Here is a 23,511-nt window from a genome sequence, read left to right as displayed (position 1 = left end):
TGAATGGCGTGAAAGACCCCTGCCTGAGACCCTGGAGAGCCACTGCCGGTCTGAGCAGACAACACTGGCCTTGATGGACCCACAGCCTGGTTCAGTCTACAGCAGCTTCGTGTGTTCATGAAGATGCTGAAAAGAGATGCTGGGGCTGGACCCTGGCTGGACCTCCTCTGACAAATGCAAAAGTCTCTCCCCCCCCCCCAAGCCGCGAGGCCATCTTGGAGCTGTAGAGCTCCGGACACCAAAGCCAGCCTCGTACGCTGCAGGAAGACAGGCAGTCTCGTGCTCACAAGGCAAGCGGCTCGCCAGTATGACCCCCATTCAGAAAGAGCCGGGCCCGCAGCGAGGGGGCCCTCTGTTTGTTTGTTTCTCTTGACCAGGGAAGAAGCGATGACACACTGCCCCAGAAACACAGGGAGGGAAGAATGGCAACTCTTGCAGTCGACGACACTCCCGGCTCCCAAAGGCGGCCGCAGATGGGGCCCCTCGCGGCTGTTTGGGAACGCTTCCCTGTTGTTCCGACACAGAAAAGTTAAATTGCTGCCGAAGATTCCCAACCGGGCGGCTTTTGTTTGCCAATCAAGCCTTTCCCAGACAATGGCTCCCATTCATAGCCACAGCCAAGGAGCTGTTGGCTGGCGCACAATCTCGGCTTTCAGACAGATGCTGTTTCAGGGAAACACTACTACATTTGATACTGCCTTGCACTCCCCCCCCCACTTTTAAAAAATACAGAAACAGAAGGGATTGCAGTAAAACAAACAGTCACTGGCAGGCCGCAAACCTGAGGCAGTTGTGCAGGGACAGCGGCAAGGCAAGGGGGTCACGTTCCCCCCACCCCACCCAAGAGAGCTGTTTTGCTAGAGAAAGGCATGTTTTGAAAGACACGGACAAAAAAAAAGAAGCCGCTTCCGTTGAAAAGATAATCATTGTTAGGGTTGTTGTGTGTTTTTTTTTGCCTTTGTTTAAAATGCACCACTTGGAAGGTTTTACCCTCCGAAGCCAAGCCGCTGAATGCGCAAAGAGCACTCGGGAAACTTTCTGCTTCTTGTCGAGAGGGACAGCGTTACAAAAAGTCTGTAAGAAATTCACAAATACAACGTAGTGTCAAAAAAAAAGAGAGAAATCTAACATAACCACGGGAAACTGAAGCGGCCCTCCAGAACATCAGTGCTTCGATTTCTCCACCTCCAGACTTGCCAGAGCGAAGACCTTGTCTCCCGAGCCTGCAGTTAAATCAGAAACGGAGAAAAACATTAAACCTTGTAGATATAGATCCAGGTGGCTGGCTGTGTTGGTCTGAAGCAGCAGAACAAATTTAGAGTCTAGTGGCACCTTCAAGACCAGCAAAGGTGTATTCAAGGTGCCCCTGGACTCTAAATTTATTACACCTTGTATTCATCCTGTCATCATCACCCGCTTCTAACAGTTATTTTGTTCCTCGATTTGTTGTTTTTTTCCCACAAGAAGTCACAGCTGACGTATGGGGACCCCATAGTGTTTTCAAGGCAAGAGATGTCCAGAGGGGGTTTGTCATTGCCTGGTATTCCTGAGAGCCAGTGTGGTGCAGTGGTTAAGTGCACGGACTCTAATCTGGGAGAAGCGGGTTTGAGTCCCCACTCCTCCACTTGCAGCTGCTGGATGACCTTGGGCAAGCCATAGTTATAAATCAAAATAAATAAATAAATAATAATAAATAAATAGTTCTGACAAGAGCTGTCCTTGACAGTTCTGGAAAGAGCTCTCTCAGCCCTGCCTACCTCATAGGGTGTCTGTTGTGGGGAGGGGAAGGAACCTGTAAACTGCTCTGAGCAGGGCTATTTTTGGGCAGGAACGCACAGGGACGGAGTTCCGGCTGGCTTCCAAGTTGGCCACGCCCAGCAGGAACGCATTAGCATAATAGGCCACACCGAACAGCAGAAACTCATTAGGATTAGCTACATTAGGGGTGTGTGGCCTAACATGCAAAGGAGTTCCTGCTACAAAAAAGCCCTGGGTTTGGACAACAAACAAGGTAAACAGAATAAGAAGGGAAAGGTGGGTGTGGCTGGATGACCTCACTTCTGGTAACAGGGTGTGGCCTCATATGCCAATGAGCTGTGCTGTCAGGGGTGTGGCCTAATATGCTAATGAGGTTCTGCTGTTGGGTGTAGCCTATTTTGTTAATGAGTTCCTGCTGGACTTTTTCTACAAAAAGAGCCCTGGCTCTGAGACTCTGAGTGAAGGGCGGGGTATAAATCCAACCTCCTCCTCTTCTTCCTGGTTGTCTCCCAAACACTGACCGGGGCTGACCCCGCTTAGCTCCCCAGATCTGACGAGATGGGGCAAGCCTGGGCTATTCAGGTGAAGGCTTGCTTCTCAGTACAAGACCTAAACCTCTCCTCTTTTTGAGTGCCTGCAAAACAGGGCTGCCAAGAGCTGAGTTCAAGATCCGCTTCATACGCTAACACAGAAGCGAACCTGTTTTTGACACCAAGTATACACTTGGCAGGGTCCAAGTTCCAGAGGAGTCTCTGTGACAAATTAAACAGGAAGCTCAGTGGGGCGAGTGCCTGTATTCATAGGAGGAGAAAGGGAAACGGTACGCTTCGTATGTGGTCCAGGGAAGGACCCGCCTAGGCTGCAAGCCGATGACCACGGTACAATCCATGCCTGTCATTTTAGAAATAAAGTACACATTTTCTTTCATGACTCGTGAGATTGCATGTATGGGATGGGATAGCGCATCTGCACCGGAGAATCATATTCTGAGTTTGTACCACACACGTGAAGCTGCCTAACACTGAATTAGAGCCTCAATACATCAAGGTCAGTCTTGTTGACTCAGACTGGCAGCTGCTCTCCAGGGTCCCAGGCACAGGTCTTTCCCATCACCCACTGCCTGGACCTTTCAACTGGAGATGCCAGGGACTAAACCTGGGACCTTCTCCAAGCCAAGCACAGCCCCTCCCCAAAACCTGCTTGGGCACTGCTAGCAAGGTCTGGGTTTGCAAGCAGGTATTTGCAAGAGAAAGCCTCTTGCCCTGACTCAGGTAACCCAGGGAAGCCCAATCTTGTCAGATCTCAGAGGCTAAGCAGGGCTGACCCTGGCAAGCACTTGGAAGGCAAATCTCCAAGGAATACCAGGGCCAGGACGCAGCGGCAGGCAATAGCAAGCCACCTCTATGAAATATCCAAGCCCCACTAGAGTCACCAGAAGTCAACCATGACTTCCAGGCATACACTCACACAAAAGCCTCTTGATGGTTTTCTTAATTCCAGGGGATCAGCTGTATTAATCTGTCGCAGCAAAACAGAGTGGCTGAAGCAGACCAGAGGTTCAAAAGCGTCTCCTCCACTAGATCTGGTACTCTTTAAAAATGGCAAACTGAACAGGCGCTCGGGGACACCTAAGAGAGCTTGCAGATGACCCCTTGGCCCAATAGCCTGGAATGAGTTAAAAGTACAGTTGACCATGCAGGGAAAGGTCAGCAAACTGGAAGAGGTTCTGGCTGATTTTCTAGGCATTACCAGGATACAAAAGGCTAATACATTGGCAGGGGCCAGATGGCTAAGAGGAAAAATGTGGGCCAGTCACTTCCGCAGACGCTCTTCAATGGCTAAAATGCAACTATTTTAAATTTAATTTATTTTTGAGATTTTTATTACGCCCTCCCCAAAAGCGGGCTCAGGGCAGACCACAAGAAACCGAGTCCAAGACTCGTGACAAAATTGTGTTAAAATCATTAAAACGATAAAACAATAGAAGTCACACAGGTAGCAACAATTTCATATAAATCTGTTAGAGCCACAAGACGAAGTCAAATGGGCCCTTTCGGCAGATTGGGAACTAAAGCAGGGAGGCCAACAAAGGCGGATGCCCGCCACCTCACCCGATGCCCGGCTTACTAAGAATTCAGGAAAGAAAACTGGGCTTCACGTCGTTCAACGGTTCAAAGTCAAGCCACGTGATGTACATCTTTGTATGTTAGTCGAGCAAGTTTTATGCCTGTTTGGTGTAGTGGTTAAGTGTGCGGACTCTAATCTGGGAGAACCAGGTTTGATTCCTCACTCCTCCACTTGCAGCTGCTGGATGACCTTGGGCAAGCCATAGTTCTGTCAGAGCTGATCTCTCAAGGACAGTTCTCTCAGAGCTCTCTCAGCCCCGCCTACCTCACAGGATGTCTGTTGTGGGGAGGGGAAGAGAAAGGAGATTGTAAGCTGCTCTGAGACTCCAAGTGAACGGCGGGGTATAAATCCAATCTCCTCCTCCTGTTACACAGAGGAAGCAGGTGAAGTACACGCACACCATCTGGATCCCATACGTGCCTCCAAACCCTGCTTTGAAAACAAGAAGCTTGATGGGGGGGGGAGGCCCTCAGGTCTACAAGGTGTCATTTGTTTCCACTAGATGACAAGATAGCCAAACACCTGGACCTGGGGGGGGCGGGGCAAGGACTTACCCAGGTCACTGGAGACTCTTTCAAATTGGCTCAGAGTAGCTCCCGCGTTGGTCGAGAGGAAAGCCTCATCATCAGGAGACAACTGAAGGAAAGAGAAAAGAAACAGTCAGCCATGCAAACTACCTCTACAGTCTTTATCCTGAAAACCGGGCCCACAAATAAACAGAAATGCAATCAGCTATAAACCCGTTTTTAAAAAGGGCTTTTACGGTTCTGAGAGTCTACAGACGGTAGTTTTTTTAAAAAAACAAACAGACAAGAAAAAGGGCTCAAGCAGGATTTTCTGTATGAACAGGAGGACTGGAGAATTACCTTTTAAATATTGCAATAAAAATGAAAAGGGAGCATGCACGTGCGTTCGTTCCACAGTAGGAAGGGACAGGCTATCCAGCACCAGTACCTTCTCTCCAAGCTTCCGGAGAGCAGCCAGGATTTCCACTTTCTGCTGGGTGTAAAGGTCCCGCCCCAGCTTGCCCACGATCAGATCTCTGTCCATCTGTATGGGAAGAAGCAGAGGATTTCACATTTGAGGCATAAAGTTCTGCCCAATTTGTGGCAATAATTCCTCCACTGCAGGCCGGGAGAAATCGAGTAACAAAACAGCAGGTTCTGTAAACCCAAGGTACCAATCCAGAAAGGAGTGTGCCTGTTGTCTCTCCAGAAAGGAGTGTGCCTGTTGTCTCTGTATGATTTACTGTTCACCTCCTTCCCATCTGCCTCCATGGGAAGAGGGCTGTTCTGCCACCCCACTCCATTGGGTCATTCAATTGCTTCTGTTGCAGCTCTCCGACAGAATTACCTGCCCTCAGCTAAGCAAAAGAATCTGCTGCCATCTGAGCAGAGGCCAAAAGAGCCCGTGGGCAGAGAGCCAGTCCCGCCAATCCTTCAGCCGTTGCTCGGAATAAACTGCATTTAAGAATTAGTTGAAAAGCAGGTCTGTATAAGTTTCTCTTTAAAAGTGTTCTTTATGTTTCGTTTTACTGTGTAAATCCGGCTGCCACCAGGAAATTTAAGGCTTTCCAAACCTTTATACTATAATATATGAATTATGATAGATATGTGGCCTTAGCTAGGGATAAACTTGGAACTTGTAAGCCGCTCAGAGACCCTTCGGGGTTGGAGCGGGGTAGAAATCGAAGATATAAATAAATAAATAAATAAATAAATAAATAAATATTTCTATCACTGGGTATGTAGGTCGAGGTTTTAGGCCTTTGAGGTACTAATGAGGAAGTATTTCTTTCAGAACTGGTATCTTAAATAAAAGTAGATTTATTGATATAACTCATAAATAACAGTGTAGAACAAAGTAACTGGTAATGTGAATATTCTGATAAATTCTTTGGTGTCCCACACAAGCTCTGCTCCCTTTCTGTCAGGGATTTTTCAGGTAACTTTGTAACTTTAACTCAAGGTCATGTAAGTTCACTGTTTCTCTCCAGGACATACAGCCTTTCCTAAACTTTTCTTCTTCTCTGAACAACATCAACAGACAGCTTAACTGTTTTCACACAGAACAGCTTCTCACTTCTTTCATACACAGAGCTTAACTGAACTTCTGTTTCTCTCACAGAACTCAGAACTTAACTAACTTATCAATGGTCATCCTCAACTGTCAAACCTCTAACTGTCACTCCTGAAAGACATACCCATTCATCCACACAGCAACACTTTCTAAAACCCCTCCCCTCTCTCTGTCAATCACCAATCACACCACACTTGTCCCTTCAAACACTCTAGACTAATCTAACATGCAACCAAACTTTTAAAGAGACACACACACATAAACAAGGAATCGTTACACCAACTCTGTTCCGCGGTTGGAAATTAAATCTGGTGGGTGAGGCTGAAAGAGCAGGATAGGCAGCAGGCTACCCAGCAAGCATTGTGGGAAAGGGGAATGCCAGTTCAGTGTGCCACTGTGGCTCCAGAGCACTGCACCAAGTACAGCTGAATTCTGCACGCTGTGTCCACCTCGCAAGTTGTGTGCGTTTGGAAAATGTACTCTGCCAGTCATGAGGTGGGGGAAGGGGTTGCTTCGTAATCCCAAGTTCATATATTTTACATCACTTTTCTTGATTGAAAACATATCTTTACCTCAGCCAGTTTTGTCCGCAACTGCCCAGGCTGTTTCTTGGCAAACATTCGAATGACTTCTGGGGTTTTAAAGGCTTGACTGATGGCTGCTTGGATAGCCTAGAAAGGAACATTGAAACCAACAGGCACGATTTACAGCAAACACCGGCTGTAGGCAGGTAGTTTATATCTACTCAGGAAGGTGGGGTAGAGCTGAGTAATTCTCTTGTGACTTATGACTCAGCCCTACCCCACCTTCCTGAGTAGATATAAACTACCTGCCTACTATTTTTCTTCTCACCTTGACACAGAGAGTACTCCATCTTTTCTATGTTATACCTCTGAGGATGCCAGTCACAGCTGCTGGCGAAACGTCAGGTCCTACAATGCCAAGACCACAGCCATACAGCCCGGAATATCTACAACAACTAATAACCAACAAATGTATATCTATTTGTCTGTCTATTACAAGACCAACCTGGCATAACTGATAGTAGCTTGTACCAGTCATTGCAAGGAGCCAAACACATGCCTGAAAGACCCAGGCCAACTGCTTACACTGGAGGAAGCAAAGAATTACAGAGCTATCAACAGTAATGCCCATGATGATGAGAGTTTAGGCACTTTCATACATGCTGAATAACACACTCTCCATACACTTTGCAACTGAAGTTCACTGTGCAAAATAGCAAGATCCACTTGGAAGTTCACTGTGCAAAATGGCAAGATCCGCTTGGAAACAATTACTAAAGTGTGTTGAAAGTGGACTGAAACTGCATGATTCAGTGTGTGTGAAAGCACCCTAAGACTCTATCAGAATAAAACTTGACAAACTGAGTTCACACACATTGAAATATGCCGTTTTTAGACATGCCACAAAAATCCAAGTACTCACCAACTGCATCCCACTGAGTTCATCTACCAAAGTCATATTTCCAGACATAATCTTCTTGAGAGAGTCATTGAATTCACTCAGTTGCTCCAGGGTTTCCTTCTTGGTCTCCTCATACTCATCTGCATCCAGTTCATCTCTGAATGAGAGCCAATTGCATGTGTCAACTAAAACTGTGACCGTGCATACAGTTACTCATATTGTACATAGAAACCACTGTGCTTTTTTTTTTGAGATAAGAACAGACAAAGCTGCCTGACACCAAATCAGAGCATCTGTCTATCTAGCCCCATAACAATTTAGTGGTACCTGCTTTGCATGCAGAAGGTACCAGAATCAATCCTCAACTCAGGTAGCTGGGAAAGATCATTCTCTGCTTATGACCAATGCTCCCTCTAAGTTGTGGAATCTTTTGAGCAAAAATTCTACTTTGTGAGCTCTTGGCATTAAAGTTGTGAGTGAGCGATTTGGCTGCTGCGTAAATTAGTTTGCTCTGGAGCCATCCTCCCTGAGCTAAGACAAAATGTGTGAGCCAGAGGTTAAAAAACTGAGCTAGCTCACACTAACTCAGTTTAGAGGGAACACTGCTTATGACCCTGGAGGGCAACTGGCAGTCACAGCAGACAACAGTAATAGTAGTCGTGAGTGTAGAAGACTAACATCTGGGACTCTTCTCCCACCATCATCTCTAGCAGCTGATGATTCCAGCTTCTCAGCATTCCACCAAGTCCCAACAGGTGAGACAATGTCTGGTGATGCTTCTCTCATTGTGTAAAATGTCACCGATCGAAATGGAGCTGTGCATCTCAGCAACTGGCTCTAACTAAATATAATGTAACAGCGTTGAATTTTAAGTTGCATTGGCAGCCAGTCCAGCCGAAAAGCACGGTTACAAACAATGAATACAAAAAACCCAGATGGACCGGAGGTCTGATTCCACATTAGGAAGCTTCATACATCCTACTTGTGAGATCATCTCAACAGAGTTTCAAGAAAATACAAAATACCAAAGAACATATATGTAACCATCCCCCAAGCAACTGAAGATTACGAAGCTGTCCTGGCCCACATGCTGTTCACAGATAGAAAGATTTCACGACAGCTCAACCTTTTTCTAGAAGCTCTTCATCACCTGCATTCTTCCAAATCTTGCAGTTGCTGCATGAGCCTGTCCAGCTGCTCTTCCAGGTTCTGTTTCAACTTGCTGGTCTCAATTTTTCCCCTTGAAGCCATTTCCCATCACAATCACAGCAGACTTCTGAAAGAGACAAGAAACAGGTTTGGATTGCGAGTTCGAAGAACAACCATGAGCCAAAGTATCATAAAAGAACTTTGCACTAGTACAAAGTTAATATTTATTCTCTTGTTTATTTAAAACATAAAGCTCATTCTGTTCTATAGTTTATGGGAATGCAATATGACACTTGAGAATTGTTATATCGTAATCAACTTACACTGATAAACAAAAAGAGGCTTGGTAATCCTGCCAAAGTGAAAGCCTCTGGCTCATTCTTTAGCAAGTTTCACACAGAAAGGTATTTCTTAGCAAGGATTCATGCTATCAGAGCTGCACAAGGACCCGGGTTATTCTCATTACTCTACACAAGCATGGAGGCCAAAGTCTCCCCAGGCTGTTGCTGTGGTTTTCAACAGGCCTGGAGAAAGATGTAAAAACATCCTGTCCCTTTAATAGAGGCTGAATGTGCGGAAATGGGCAGAAGTCTCTTTCCATAGCATGAAGATAAATAACACAACTGAATGAAAAACATTCTATTAAGCCTTTAGGACAGAACCTGTAACTGCTGCTCTCCCCTAGCAACTTGTATTCAGAGGTATTCTGCCTCTGAATGTGGAAGTTCTGAATATGGAGATTTCATTTAGCCCTCACGACAAATAGCCATCAATAAGCCTCTTCTCCAGGAATTAACCTAATCCCCCTTTTAAGCTATTCTAAGAAAGCACCCATCACTGTAATCTCTGTTACCAAGTTCCACAATCATTACAAATTACATGTTCTTTGTGACTGGATGTAGTGCCTAACATCCTCACTGTCGCCGTCCCCTCCTCCTGTAATCGTCTGAAAGAGTAACAAAAACAAGGGTGTTTCCCGGAGCAGACACCAGGAAATAGAAAGCAGTGTACAGCACCCTTGGAGGAAGGGTGGGGTAAAAATGCAATGGACGGAAAATAAGGACTACCTCCGACTGCTATTGTCTCTTTCTCGGGCAACTGCAGAATCCCTTGCAGCTCTTCAGAGGAACCGTCTTCAGCCCCAAGGAACCCAATAGCTGACTCCTACCCAATACCTGTCAAACCCTTCCCATTCCAACACCCAAAGCCTGTTAACCCCTTGCTATCCACCCCACTAACCCCACCGCGTCCCCAAAGCCCAGACCCACCAGGCTCCCGCCTCACTCCTTCCTCTTCGGCCTCCCCGCCCCAAAAGCAAACAGCCGCGATTCCCGCAGTCACATCCTTCCCTTGACCAACGGGTTCGTGCATCACCCAGGCCAAACCCTCCTCACTTCCGGTTTCGGGGCGCTGGGGAGCCTCTCCAGGCGACGGACTCGCGTTCGCTTCCGGAGGCCGCGGCCAATAGAAAGACTACACTAAGGTACTATGGCAACAGTATTCCCCCCGGCCCCCCAAACCCGTGGTGCTTCAGTTCCGGCACTCAGACGGTATCCTCCTTGATCTGACAAGAAAGTTGTCCTTCAGCCTGGTAAGAGTTTCCAAGGGATTGGGGTTGAGAAAGGGGGAATCTCGGAGAGTCGTGATTCTGGGGGGAGCGTCGGTTATAATGGGAGGAGGAGTTGCTCTCTCTGGCGACTTCGGGGTGTGTGGTCAACGTTGATCCGTTCTCATCAGAGTCGATCCAGTTCACACGCGCTTATGGAGCCGGGCACGGCCCTTTTGAGGATATGGCTGGCGCGGCGATGGGCAACTGGAGGCCCGAGGGATGGCTGTAGTACTTCTCCTTCGTTTCTAACGACCGTTGAACGCAGGGCATGTTAGATTGAGGGACAACGTTTTTTGTTGTTAAGTTTTATCCCAGCAGCCACGCCTCCCAGAGTTGCCAGCTTTGGGTTGGGAAATACCTGGAGCTTTGGGGGAGGGGGTGGAGCCTGGGGAAGGGAAGAACCTCGTTGTGGTACGCTGTAGAATCCCCTCCAAAGGAGGAGAAGAGAAGAGATTGGATTTATACCCCACCCTTCACTACCCAAAGGAGTCTCAGAGCGGCTTTCAAACTCCTTTCCCTTCCCCTCCCCACAACAGACACCCTGTGAAGCAGGTGGGACTGAGAGAGCTCTTGACAGAAATGGCTCTTTTTCAAGAACAGCTCTTATCAGAACTACGGCTTGCCCAAGGTCATCCAGCCAGGTGCAAGTGGAGGAGGAGGGGGGAATCAGACCCGGTTCTCCCAGATTAGAGTCCGCGCACTTAACCACTACGTCAAACTGGCTCTCCACCAAAGCAGCCATTTCCTCCAAGGTAACTGATCGCTGTAGTCTGGAGGTCAGTTGTAAAAGCAGCTCTCCAGGCACCACCTTAGGGTTGCCAGGTCTGGGTTGGAAAATACCTGGAGACTTTGGGGGTGGAGCCAGGAGAGGGTGGGGTTTGGGGAGGGGAGGGGCCTCCACATGGCCCAGTGCCATAGAGTCCACCTTTCAAAGCAGCCATTTTCTCCTGGGGAGCTGACTTCTGACAGCTGGAGATCTGTTGTAAAAGCAGGAGATCCCCAGGCCTCAACTGGAGGCTGGCAACCCTACACCCCCTGGAGGTTGAAGTCAAGGACAAGAGATCACAGGACAGGCTGCACTTCGTAGGAAAACAAGCATGATATAACGAAGTCGTGTTTAGGGAAAATATATATCTTCTTTAACCATTAAAGTTGTTTCCTTTGAAATAAATTGGTCTCAAGTCTTTCTGACGGTACACCGCTCAATAGACGGTTTCACTCAGAGTTTCATCAGATGAGACCTTGCACAAGAAAATATACAAAAATATAAACAATTTATAACATTTTCACCACTTTCTTCTAGTGCAAGGTCTCATCTGATGAAACTTTGAGTGAAACGGTCTATTGAGCGCTGTACCGTCGGAAAGACTTGAGACCAATTTATTTCAAAGGAAACAACTGTAATGGTTTATTAACGGTTAAAGAAGATATATTTTCCCCTAAACACAACTTCGTTATCATATCACGGTAGTTTTCCTACAAAGTTCTACCACCTGGAGGTTGGCAATGGCAACCTTTCATCACACATGCTCGGCAGTGATGAAACCCCTTTACTGCTTAGTGGTGTCCACTTTCAAATGCACTCTGGCTGAACTGAACCACATAGCACGACACCTAGGGTTGCCAACGTCTAGGTGATGTCTGGAGATCTCACGCTATTACAACTGATCTCCAGGCAACAGAGATCAGCTCATTTGGAGAAAACGGCCAACTTGGAAGGTGGAGTTTATTGCATCATATCCCATTGAAGCCCGTCCCCTCCACAAACCCAGCCCTCCTCAGACTCCACCTGCAAAATCTCCAGGTATTTCCCAACCCAGACTTGGCAACCCCATAATACCCCCAGCAATGGCCACTCTGTGCATGTGGCCCCAACAATGGGAGCTTCTGACATGTCTGGCCTGAAGTCTGTAGAGCTGCTCTAATATAAAGGCTGGCCGGCATTACTGTCTGTCTTGCCTGCTTCTTGCTCCACGATCTAATAAGCTAGAGAAGAAACGTTGCCAAATGAAGGTGCAAGGAAGAAAGCAGACAGTTATGCCCTCTGGGTTGGCTCTGTTCTCTTGCTGTGGAATCGGTTTGCAGGACATTTAGCAAGAAGGCGGCTGTTGAGCTACAGAGCAGTGAAGCTGGCGTGAGTTTGTTCTGTGCATCCGTGATCATCTTTGTTAAAAACAGGAGCCACGGGGCAGTTGAAACACACAAAAAAATTATTCCAGTGTGAGCTTTCCTGCATCAGAGCTCACTTCATTAGAGGCCACCCATAAGAGAGATATTTAAAAGTTGTGAGCAACAGAAAGGTGGGAGAAGGAAGACATTACAAAGAAAGGACGGATAGAAACAATCCCCAAAGATAATTCAGTCCATTCAGAGTGGGTGAGGGCTACTCATAACTGTAGAGCCAGTTTGGTGTAGTGATTAGGAGTGTGGACTTTAATCTGGGAGAACCGGGTTTGATTCCCCACTCCTCCACATGCAGCTGCTGGTGTGACCTTGGGTCAGTGACATGTTCTTTCAGAGCTGTTCTCTCAAAAACATCTCTTTCAGCCCCACCTACCTCACAGGGTGTCTTGTGGGGAGGGGAAGGGAAGGAGATTTTAAGCCGCTCTGGGACGCTTTCAGGTAGTGAAGATTGGGGTATAAATCCAATGTCATCGTCTTCTAGATAGATCCGAGCAGATCTAATGAAGGAGGGTGTGCTGTGAGATATGGTTAAGCAGAAGTAATTAACATCATCCTTGACTGTGTGTGTTTATCTTACTCTGCCACTGGACTTCTATTGAATGTTGGTGCAACAATCTAACATGTCTACCCCTCCCCCCATTTATCTCATGGAGCTTTGCGTGGTCTCGTGTACAAAGGAATGATTAGAGCCATTTGTACTGTAAGGTGGGGGAGATGGTGGGTCAGCACCCATGTTTCTGTTTCTGAATGGCAGTCTGGCATGCAGAAATTCGACAGCAAATATTTTCCTGGTACTGAGTCTGAGATAATGTGGTAAAAGAAAGCTCAGCTTTCTTAGATCCTCTGTGTGGGGCTACTTGTGGAGAAATGGATGTGAGGCTGGTAAGAAAAAAGTTGGGAATGCTAGCAAGTGGCTGGGCTGCCCACCAGAGGGGTTTCAGAAGTGACGCTTGTGTGTGTGTGTGGATTCTGTATCCTTTAACAGTTGCATGAGAGGCAGAAATATAACCAGAGCATCTATTCCTTCATTGCCTCCATGACTGAAAAAGGCTTCACCAAGGGAATGTCAACAACCGTGTTCCCTCTAAGCTGAGTGAGTGTGAGCTAGCTCACAGTTTTTCAGCCTCCGGCTCACCCATTTTTCTGTTCGCTCAGGAAGGAGGGCTCCAGAGCAAACTAATTGATGCGGTAGCCACATCGCTCGCTCACAACTTTAATGCAAGCAGCTCACAAAGTAGAATTTTTGCTCACAGGACTCCACAGCTTAGAGGGAGCATTGGCTCTCCAAGTGAAACAACCGCTGTTCACAGGAAAAGGTGGCCATCTTATGGTCAAAAGACATCAGCTGGGAGTCTCTGCTCTGTGAGGCAAGCTGGGCCCGTGGGGGGCTGCGGAGCACCTGCTGCCTTTGCACTCATCCGAGCCGTGCAACTGCAATCTGACCATCTGCATGTCGTGTGGACGGAAGGCCTAGTGGACTGGTGGGATACAACCCATTATTTTGTTTATTAGTTATTTCCTTCATTTATACCCCACCTTCCTCCCCAGCGGGCCCCCAAAGTGGCTTACGTCATGTTCCTGTCTTCCGTTTTATCCTCGCAACAACCCCGTGAGGTGGGTTAGGCCGAGTGTGTGTGACTGGCCCAAGGTCGCCCAGCAAGCTTCCATGGCAGTTAGGATTTGAACCCATTTCCCCCAGATCCTAGCCTGATGCTCTAACCCCTATACCGCACGGGCTATTCTCTTCCACAGCTTTGTTTTATGTGTTCTACAGTGCAATCTTCTGCACGGTTCTTCCAGTCCAAGCCCACAGATTTTTGTTTTTGCCCTCAAGTCAAGCTGGCTTCTGGCCACCCCTAGTGGGGCTTGAAGGGACGTTCACAGGTGGTTTACCATCACCTGCCTATGCATCACGACCCTGGTATTCCTTGGAGGTCTCCCATCCAAACACTAGCCAGGGCCAGCCCTGCCTACCTTCCAGGATCTGACGAGATCGGGCTTGCCTGGGCTATCCAGGTCATAGAATCATAAAGTCGGAAGGGACCTCCAGGGTCATCTAGTCCAACCCCCATTTAATGGTTTCTGACCGGAGTCACTCGACATCAGATTGCTCTGTTGATTTCATTTGCATGCAGAAGGTCCTGGCCTCAATCAGCTGAACATCTCAGGTGGCTGCTGTTGGGATCTCTCTCTGCCTGGGACCCCTCCTGTCAGAGGAGACAGTATGGCGTTAGGGGAACCCGCCATCTGACTCCCTGAAAGACAGCTTCATAGGTTCGGGTAGGAGCCATCCACATTTATTTATTTATACCCCTTTCTCCCCAACGTGGACCCAAAACGGCTTACATGGTTCTCCTCTCCTCCCTTTTATCCTCACAACGGCCCTGTGAGGGAGGCTAGACTGAGCGTGTGTGACCGGCCCAAGGTCACCCAGCAAGCCTTCCATGGCAGCGGGGGGATTGAAACCCGGGTCTCCCAAATCCAAGCCGACACTCGAAGCGCTACACCACGCCGGTCCTCATACATAACGAGAGAGTCGGCTTTTGTAGCAAGATGTGCTTCCAGGCTGCTGTCCGGATAGCTTGGCCCCCGCGAATAAAGACCGCAGCCACTTCAGATGTCTGCCCACCTAGAGGGGACGAGGAAGAAAAGCTGGAATGCACTTCGACAGCGGCTGAATCCCGCCTGGAACATGTCACCGCGTTACATTTTGCTTTCTAATCCACCCCCAAGTGAATGTAAAGGCCCTTTCCTAAAACATCCTCTGGAACCCAGACAGAAGCAATTGGACCCTGCAGCTTGAAAAAGGCAGGCCACCCCTCTCTTTGAAACCAGGGCTTCAGATATCACAGCCTCATTTCCTTTATCTCTGGCTCCATACCCGTTCCCATGGCAACTTTCTCCCGGTGCTGTTAGGCCTTAGACTCCAAGCCGCATCCCAAAAGGGCTTGGCACGCTCACTGCTCTGTGCAAAAGGGGGGGGGGGAGAGCGTATTTTCCTTTTTAATGGGTCGTGGTAGGACAGTCTTCAAAAACTTCTGAAGAGCCTTAGAAACCCCCAGAGTTTGCCTTTTTAAAGACGCCGGAGCCCCACGTTTTCAGCTCAAAGGCTACCTGATGCTCGTACATATGAATAGTTAAAGACGTCTGCTATGAATATCCTCAGTTCTGAAGGTCTTCCCACTGAGGCCGCCACGGAGATCAGTCGCTCCCTCCAGGGATGGAAATAAGGGAAGGCGGCTGAGCCGGTGATCCACGGCAGGTTGCTGGGGAAACGGGGGCAGAGACGGCACCTGGCTCCGAAGGGTCAGATGTGCCACAGGCAGCTGCATTCAGAGACTGGCCCGTAACAGATGCCACGCTTCGCTTGCTTGTTCAGGACGAGGCCGGGAGAAGCCATGTTGGCAAACCAGAAGAGCCCCAGAACAGAGAAGAAGGCTGTAAGAGACAGGAAGAGGGCATTAGAGGGAAGAACGCCACACAGGGATGCCAGCCTCCAGGTGGGACCTGGGGAGGATCCCCTGGAATTGCAGCTCATCTCCAGACTACAGAGATCAGTTCTCCTGGAGAAAATGGATGCTTTGGAGGGCGGACTCTATGGTGCTGTGACCCCACTGAGGTCCCTGTCCTCCCCAGGCTCCACCCCCAAATCTCCAGGAGTTTCCCAACCTGGATCTGGGAACCCGGCCCCCATCCCCTGCTGGTAGCCTGGGGAGACCTGGCAGCCATAACTGCGCACCTGGGGCTTCCCTTTCTGAGGATCTGGTATCTTAAGATTGCTGGTTTTCAAGGTGTGCAAAGTTTCTAGTCCTCATGATGGTGTGCAAAACAAAAGGAGCTTTGGGGACATCTACATGTGCTTCTTCTCCACCCTCTCTTTTGCCACCTTCATTGCCTAAATGTTTGACACCCCCCCAAAAAAAAAAATGAAAGCAGAATGGGGCTGCGATCACACACGCCTTTAGATCTGATGTAGGTGCAAATGCCTGATGGATCTAAAGGGCGCGATCAGACAGCAACATCTGGGAAGCGTCTCGCAGTCGTCGGCAACCAGTGCTGCTCCGCCACAGAAGCGGAGTTAAAAGACACCGGGGAAAGTCCGGTAGTAAACGGCTTCCAATGGGCCACGGACATACTTTCCCCTGTCTGATTTTATTTATTTATTTATTATATCTATACCCCGCCCTCCCCGCAAGTGGGCTCTCAAGCCGTCGGGATGGACTGATCAGGCCATCCGGGCTCGATGCTGTTTTATTTCCCCCCTCTTTGCAGCATGCGCATCATCGCATGCTCCATAGGGGGCCCTCAGCACGGAGGTGCGATTCTTCGTTTATGCGCATGGGGGACAAACGGCCAAAAAAAGTTCCAACTCATCCGCAGTTGCGTCTGATCACACAGTGACGGACTGCGGCCGCAGCTACAAAGGGAGGTGTGATCTCGCAACTGCGTGTCAAATTCCTCCTGAGGGAATAGCCTCGCCTCCTGCTTCAACTGGCACATAAATAAGTGGTTGCATGACGGGCCTCTAGTCTAACTGCTGGCTCAGGCAGAAGACAGTCTCTCCCTGCCCATATTTTTTTTGACTGTTTCCATGGACAGAAATTTTACTCTCTCTAGTGCCCCCCCCCCACCTCAGAGCAATGTTCCCTCTAAGCTGTGGAGTCTTGTGAGCAAAAATTCTACTTTGTGAGCGACTGGCATTAAAGTTGTGAGCGAGCGATTTGGCTACTGCATAAGTTAGTTTGCTCTCCTTCCTGAGCGAAAACAGAAATGTGTGAGCTGGATGCTAAAAAAACTGTGAGCTAGCGCACACTAACTCAGCTTAGAGGGAACACTGCCTCAGAGACCAACAAAATTTTGGAAGCGCAAGCTTCTGAGAGTCAAAACGCGCTCTGTCAGACTGCAGACCAACATTATCATTAGTATCTTTTCGATCAACCGATCTATTTGCCTTTGCCAACGGGTCACTCTTGTTTTTACTCTAACGGCCCAAGCGTCCGAGGAGGCCGGTCTGGGTCCAGCTCTCTTCTTCCCCATCCTTTGGCTTCATCTTTTCTAGACCCAGGGCAACAGGTGGTACCTGGAGGCACATCTCTTCTCCCCGGGGTTTTTCTATTGATCCCGATTGTGCCAGAGTCAGCGCATCGGCGGGATCTCCCCGAACGGGTTTCGGTAACTGGTCCCTCACTCTGAGTCCTGAGGTCTGCCCCATTAGGATGCAAAAGAGGAACAGTTCCACGTACCAGTAGAGAACATGCTGCTCACTGAAAGGACCACTGATGTATAATAGAGCTCAGGAGTCGTTTTGGCCTAGATGGAAGACAGTTTATGGTGATGACATGGGCTTGGTACACCAAGAACATCAGAAGAGCCCTGCTGGATCCGGCGAAAGATCCAGCACCCTGTTTTCCAGAATGGCCACCCAGACGCAGCTGAAGGTCCACAAGTATGGTTGCCAACCTACAGGTCGCACAACAATTATATACACTGCAAAAACATTTTTTATAAGTTAAAGTGTTCTATATGTTCCTTGCTTTCTCAAGGCTGCTTAGTATTGACCTTGTTCTCTGGTCATTAAATCTTACGGAGAACAAGGTCAATACTAGGCAGCCTTGAGAAAGACAGGAGCGCTCCGTCTATGAATGTCAGCTGCTTAATGGGCCTTTTGTAGGACCAGCAACAGACATCAATTTAAACTTCAATGTAACCACAAAAGGAAACTTCCCCCTTAGAAGATTTTCAAGCAAGGAGAAGCGGGTGTACAATTCTAGAAACTCCCGTTGGGGTTGATTGTGTAAAAAGGACGTAAATTGACTGCTAGTTATTAGATTGTACAAACTGATTATTACTGTTGATATTGCATGTAATGAATATATACCTGATTTAGAATATTATGAATAATACACAATGCACTTTATAAGATGGAACATATAGAACACGTTAACTTATAAAAAAGGTTTTTGCAGTGTATACATTTGTTGTTTGACTCTTATGATACTGCAGCTCGAGTTTCCACAAACCTCCAGGTCGTGGCTGGAGATCTCCCGCTATTACAACTGGTCCCCGAGCCAGAGAGATCAGTTCACCTGGAGAAAGTGGCCGCTTTGGAAGGTGGACTCTTAAGGCATTATACCTGACTGAAGCCCCTCCCCTCCCCCTCCTCAGGGTCCACCCCCCCAAATCTCCAGGAATTTCCTAACCCAGAGCTGGCAACCCTGCCCACAAGCAGGGGTCATTTCCTGCAGGAGCGCACAGGAGTGGAGCTCCAGCAGTAAAGAGCCCAGGGGGTGGGCACATTCAACAAGCCCCGCCCCCTGCTCCCAGCAGCCCTCAGTCAGAGCAAGAAGCAGCCAGGTAAGTTGCAGAGCCCCCCCCGGCCCCCCGGTCCAAAACAGTCCAGTGGCACCTTTAAGACCAAGTTTTATTCAGCTACAAGCTCTCCCTCCTCTGCGAGGACAGAGCTGCATGTCCCCCCCCCCCATACCTAGCAATCCAAAACAGTCCAGTGGAGCCTGAGCGGTGGGTGTTGCCTTCTGACACACTTCTGGTGAGGTCAGGGGGTGTGGCATATGCAAATAAGTTATGCTAATGAGTTATGCTAATGTGCTCCTGCACCTCTTTTTCTACGAAATGAACCCTGCCCACAAGCCAAGGCTTCTCCTGTTGTTACTCCCAGGAACAGGTATTCACAGGTGGACTGCCTCTGAACATGGAGGTTCCTTCTGACCATCATGGCTAACAGCCACAAATCGGACCTTATTCCTGTATGTCCAATCCCTTTTATGGCCATCTAAGCTAGGGGCCATTAGTACACCTTGTGGCGGTGAGTGCCGCAATAATTCTGCCTCGTCTGAGTAAATAACTTTCTTCGGTACAAGATTTTAAAAAAATAAAACAGGTCTGGCTTGCAGAGTCGCCATCTAATCAGACCTAAGAAGGAAATCTCTTCGAAAAGGACTCGGGGTTTTCTACTCTCAAGCGGTGGTTTATAAAACTAGGTACAAGAGGCAGTGCTTGAACATACAGGTGAAAGAACACCTTTTTAAAACACCGTTCTAATCCATCTCCGTTTAATGAAATAAGCCCGATCTGGTGTCAGGATTAAGGCCGCTTCAAAGAAGCCGGGTTGGGACAGAAGAAAATGTGTGCCCGGAATCCGTTTCAAAAGCTAGAAAGTGCTGGATAACGGAGCAGAGGTCACGGCTCAGTGGAAGAGCACCAGCCTGGCGTGCGGCACTTCCCACGTTCAATCCCACCATCTCCCAATTAAAGGACCTCAGGTAGCTGCTGTAGACCGGCGGTCCCCCCAACGTGGTGCTCATAGGTGCCATGGGACCTGCCAATACCTTTCCTGGTGCCCACCAAGTGGCTCAGCGACAGGTGTGTGGTTGAGCAGGATTTGCTTTGGGTACAAGATGGAGGGTGGTCGTCTAGTCATTTATTGACTAAATCTCTATCCCACCTTCTCCCCCCCCCCCGAAAATGCTCCTTAGCTTGGTGTCCTTCACCATGGCTAAGAGAAACAGAACGATTTATGCAAAATAATTTACTATGCAAAACAATATACGGAAGATAAGCATGCACCCGCATGCAGAAGAAGCAGGCAAAATGGCATGCTACGCGATCGTCTCCACAAGCCTATCACGGAGCAAAATCTGGATTCCTTGGCACATCATTATGAGACATCTACAAGTTCTGTTCCATATATATTTTCCAGAAGGAGCAGAAGCGGCCCTGGGTACCAAAACTCCCATAGGGGTGGGGCCAAACACAAACCAAAACAATACCGACACATTGTGCCGCTAGAGATGTTAATATAGCCGTCCCGACGCCTTCTACAAACGAGCCCATCCCGAAGATGGAGACGATTATCTTCAACTCCCCCGTCAGGGGCTCCACCACGACCAGCAGTAACGCCAGCCCTGAAAGGGTGGCAAAGGGGAAGAATGAGCCACCTCACTTTTTCGCGCTCTCCCAGTGAGGCCTTTGGTCCGCCCCAAGCCAACCTGTCTGTCTCACTGGATGGCCCCCAACTCCAAGCATTTTGAGAATGAAGGAGCCATTCTGCAAGCCCTCCGTGATTTCAGAAACTTCTCTCTTGCCCCTGCATGCCTTGGAAACCCCCTTTTTTTTGGGGGGGGGGAACAGCTGCTGGGTCAAGGGAGAAACCAAGGCTGCCCATAGCCTTCCAGTGGTACTCTGCAGATCTATTCTGCTCCGCAGCTAGTGAACAGTTCTGAGGCTGTTGGCAAGGGACAGTAATTAATAATGATCATGTGTGTCCTATAGCCAGGAGATCCTAAGATTGTCTGAAAGCCACAAGTTCTAGCTCTTTTAGCATTATACACCACTAGGTGGCGAGCTAGACTTGTTTAGCTTGGAGAAATGATGACTGAGGGGGTGACATGATCGAGGTTTACAAGATGATGCATGGGATAGAGCAGGTAGAGAAAGAAGTCCTTTTCTCCCTTTCGCACAATACAAGAACTCGTGGGCACTCAATGAGATTGCTGAGCAGTCGGGTTAGAACGGATAAAAGGAAGTCTTTCTTCACACAAAGAGTGATGAACACATGGAATTCACTGCCACAGGAGGGGGTGGCGGCTACAAGCATGGACGGCTTCAAGAGGGAACTGGATAAGCATGAGAGGTCCATCAGTGGCTATTAGCCACAAGGCATAGATGGGAACTCTCGGTCTGGGACAAGGGATGCTCTGTATTCTTGGTGCCTGGGAGGGTGGGGGCGACAGTGGGAGGGCTTCTAGTGTCCCGGCCCCACTGCTGGACCTCCTGATGGCACCTGGTATTTCTGGCCACTGTGTGATGCAGAGTGTTGGACTGGATGGGCCATTTGGCCTGATCCAACATGGGCTTCAGTTATATTCTTATAGGAACTCTCAGGCTGGGGCAAGTGATGCTCTGTCTTCTTGGTGCCTGGGAGGGTGGGGGCGACACTGGGAGGGCTCCTAGTGTCCCGGCCCCACTGGTGGACCTCCTGATGGCACCCGGTATTTCTGGCCACTGTGTGACGCAGTTGGACTGGATGGGCCATTTGGCCTGATCCAACATGGGCTTCAGTTATATTCTTATAGGAACTCTCAGGCTGGGGCAAGTGATGCTCTGTCTTCTTGGTGCTGGGGTGGGGGGCAACAGTGGGAGGGCTCCTAGTGTCCTGACCCCACTGGTGGACCTTCTGATGGCACCCGGTATTTCTGGCCACTGTGTGACACAGAGTGTTGGACTGGATGGGCCACTGGCCTGATCCATCATTGGCTTCTCTTAGGTTCTCTTATGTCTTTAAGGCAAGAGGTGTTTCAGAGGTGGTTTGCCATTGCCTGCCTCTGCCTCACGCCCCTGGTATTCCTTGGAGGTCGCCCATCCAAATAGCAGCCAGGGCCGACCCTGCTTAGCGTCCAGGGTCTGACGGGATCGGGCTAGCCTGGGCCGTCCGAGTCAGGGTGTCCGAGATGGTGCCGTACACACATGCATCCGGGACCAGCGGCATCACTGTTCAGGGCCGTCTGGTTCAGGAGCTAGGACGGTGCAGTAGTTAGAGAGTGTTGACCTAGGAGGGTCTGGGAGACCCAGGTTTGAATCCCCACTCTGCCACGGAAGCTGGCTGCATGTCCTTGGGCCAGTCCCTCCCCAGGTTGTCGTGAGGATAAAACAGAAGGGGGAGAATGTCGGCTGGGGAGCAGAACGGGGTGTGAATAAATCTAGGAGGCCCTGTTATCTTCCACCACTGCCGGCCGTTTGTTCCAAGAAAGCCGCCAAAGACAGCGGCCCTGCATGCCCGTGGAAGTGCCCCATCGCGCAGGGGCCCATGCGCATAGGCGCACACGCTCACCGTGATAAAATGAACAAACCACGTCCTGGTGGCTTGCTGTACATACCGATGGTGAAGAAAGTAAAGACGATGCTTCCGACCAGGTTGTAGAGAAGGGGCTGCCCACAGTAGTGAGAAGACCTTGGTCTGAAAAGGAACACGGAGAAACCAGACAGGTGCGCTTCCTGCACTGAGCCTTCATCTTGGATCGTTTTCTTTGTTCGCTCATTTCGCATTATGCTCTGTCCCCTGGACTCTGATGGCTCATAGCGGCTTTCCAAAGTGCAAACCCTCGTGTCCCCCAAGGGCTGCCAACCCCCGTTAGTTAAAAAGTGGCCAGTTGGAATTTCCAAAATTGTATTTTTGAAGTACAAAAATAAGTTTACGTTTCAGAGGGTAGCCACATTGGTCTGCTGTAGAACAGCTAGATTCAAGTTCAGGATCATCTTAGAGACCAACAAGATTTTTGAGAGTCAAACCTCCCTTCATCAGATACAAGCAGAACTCAGAGACCTCCATTCCTACTTGGATCTAGCAAAGGAAGCTTTATAAAAGAGCAAGGTCCAGTGGCACCTTAAAGGCTAAAAAAATCTGTGTCAGGGTATGAGCTTTCATGTGAGTCACTGCTCACCTCTTCAGATGCCGCTAGAATGTGAGACCATCTGTCCTCTGTTTGGAAAGTGGAAGTGATTTCAGATTCCAAATGACATTAGCAGGCAAATGACAGTAGCGGGTGTGATGCAGAGAGGAAGGTAGGCGTGGATAAATCAGCATTGGTAACGAGACAGGAAACCTAGGTCTCGATTCAGTCCAGGTGGACGCATTGTCTTGAGCTTTATTATCAATTGCAATTCAGCAGTCTCTCTTTCTGATCTCCCTTTGAAATCCCTTTGTAAGATAACTGCTACTTTCAGGTCAGCAGCTGAAAGTCCTGAAAGGTTAAAATGTCCCCCCGCTGGTTTCTGAATGTTGTGGTTTCTGATGTCAGACTTGTGTCCATTAGTTCTTTTTTTTCGCATGGACTGGCCTGTCTGTCCAGTGTAGAGGGTGGAAAGGCATTGCTGACACGTGATTACATAAATCCGATTAGAGGACAAGCAGGAAGGAAACGTTGACATTTGAAAGCTCATACCCTGAAGATCTGGTTGGTCCCTAAGGTTCTACTGGACTAAAATCAATTGATGTTCTATTCTTTAAAAATCCAAACGTCCATGTTGGAAAAGGCTGACAAATAAAAGAACTCCAGCCATTCTAGCAAAACTACCGAGGTTACATTAAAAGGCTAAAGCAAACGAGCGAGCAAACAGGATTGCACAACCTAGAGCAGTGTTGGCGAACCTATGGCACGGGTGCC

The 23,511-nt window shown here is 48.7% G+C and overlaps 2 protein-coding genes across 4 annotated transcripts in view; one reads left to right on the top strand and one right to left on the bottom strand.

Moving 5' to 3' along the window:
* Positions 1–882: 882 nt before the first annotated feature.
* Positions 883–9,944, bottom strand: LZIC (leucine zipper and CTNNBIP1 domain containing). 3 transcript variants are annotated; one of them, XM_015407673.1, is made up of 7 exons: positions 9,807–9,944; positions 8,540–8,665; positions 7,411–7,546; positions 6,537–6,635; positions 4,840–4,935; positions 4,440–4,521; positions 883–1,223 (listed from the first exon to the last, which is right to left on the bottom strand). In XM_015407673.1, the coding sequence occupies exons 2-7, from the start codon at positions 8,638–8,640 to the stop codon at positions 1,165–1,167; spliced, it is 573 nt and encodes a 190-aa protein (XP_015263159.1). In that variant the 5' UTR covers positions 8,641–8,665; positions 9,807–9,944; the 3' UTR covers positions 883–1,164. The 3 variants fall into 3 exon arrangements, with proteins under 3 accessions (XP_015263159.1, XP_015263160.1, XP_015263161.1); XM_015407674.1 differs by lacking the exon at positions 9,807–9,944 and adding an exon at positions 9,606–9,774; XM_015407675.1 differs by lacking the exon at positions 9,807–9,944 and adding an exon at positions 9,418–9,438.
* A 127-nt stretch (positions 9,945–10,071) lies between these two features.
* The window catches only part of NMNAT1 (nicotinamide nucleotide adenylyltransferase 1), a 43,437-nt gene continuing 29,997 nt past the window's right edge, over positions 10,072–23,511 (top strand). Inside the window, exon 1 of the mRNA XM_015407667.1 lies at positions 10,072–10,129. The gene's annotated coding sequence lies outside the window, so the exon portion shown is untranslated. The remainder of the gene's footprint in view (positions 10,130–23,511) is intronic.

The sequence above is a fragment of the Gekko japonicus genome, unplaced genomic scaffold (assembly GCF_001447785.1).
Source record: "Gekko japonicus isolate JY-2015 unplaced genomic scaffold, Gekko_japonicus_V1.1 scaffold1533, whole genome shotgun sequence".
Classification (NCBI taxonomy): Eukaryota; Metazoa; Chordata; class Lepidosauria; order Squamata; family Gekkonidae; genus Gekko; species Gekko japonicus.
The sequence above is the reverse complement of the archived record's forward strand: the minus strand, read 5'-3'. Positions and strand labels throughout refer to the sequence as shown.

What these genes read in the sequence shown, in the direction of transcription:
- LZIC (XM_015407673.1), bottom strand. Translation starts at nt 8,640, where the DNA reads ATGGCTTCAAGGGGAAAAATTGAGACCAGCAAGTTGAAACAGAACCTG. An exon ending in TGCGGACAAAACTGGCTGAG is followed by an intron (nt 4,936 to 6,536) that starts GTAAAGATATGT and finishes CTTCCCATACAG; the next exon opens with ATGGACAGAGATCTGATCGT. An exon ending in TCCGGAAGCTTGGAGAGAAG is followed by an intron (nt 4,522 to 4,839) that starts GTACTGGTGCTG and finishes TCTTTCCTTCAG; the next exon opens with TTGTCTCCTGATGATGAGGC.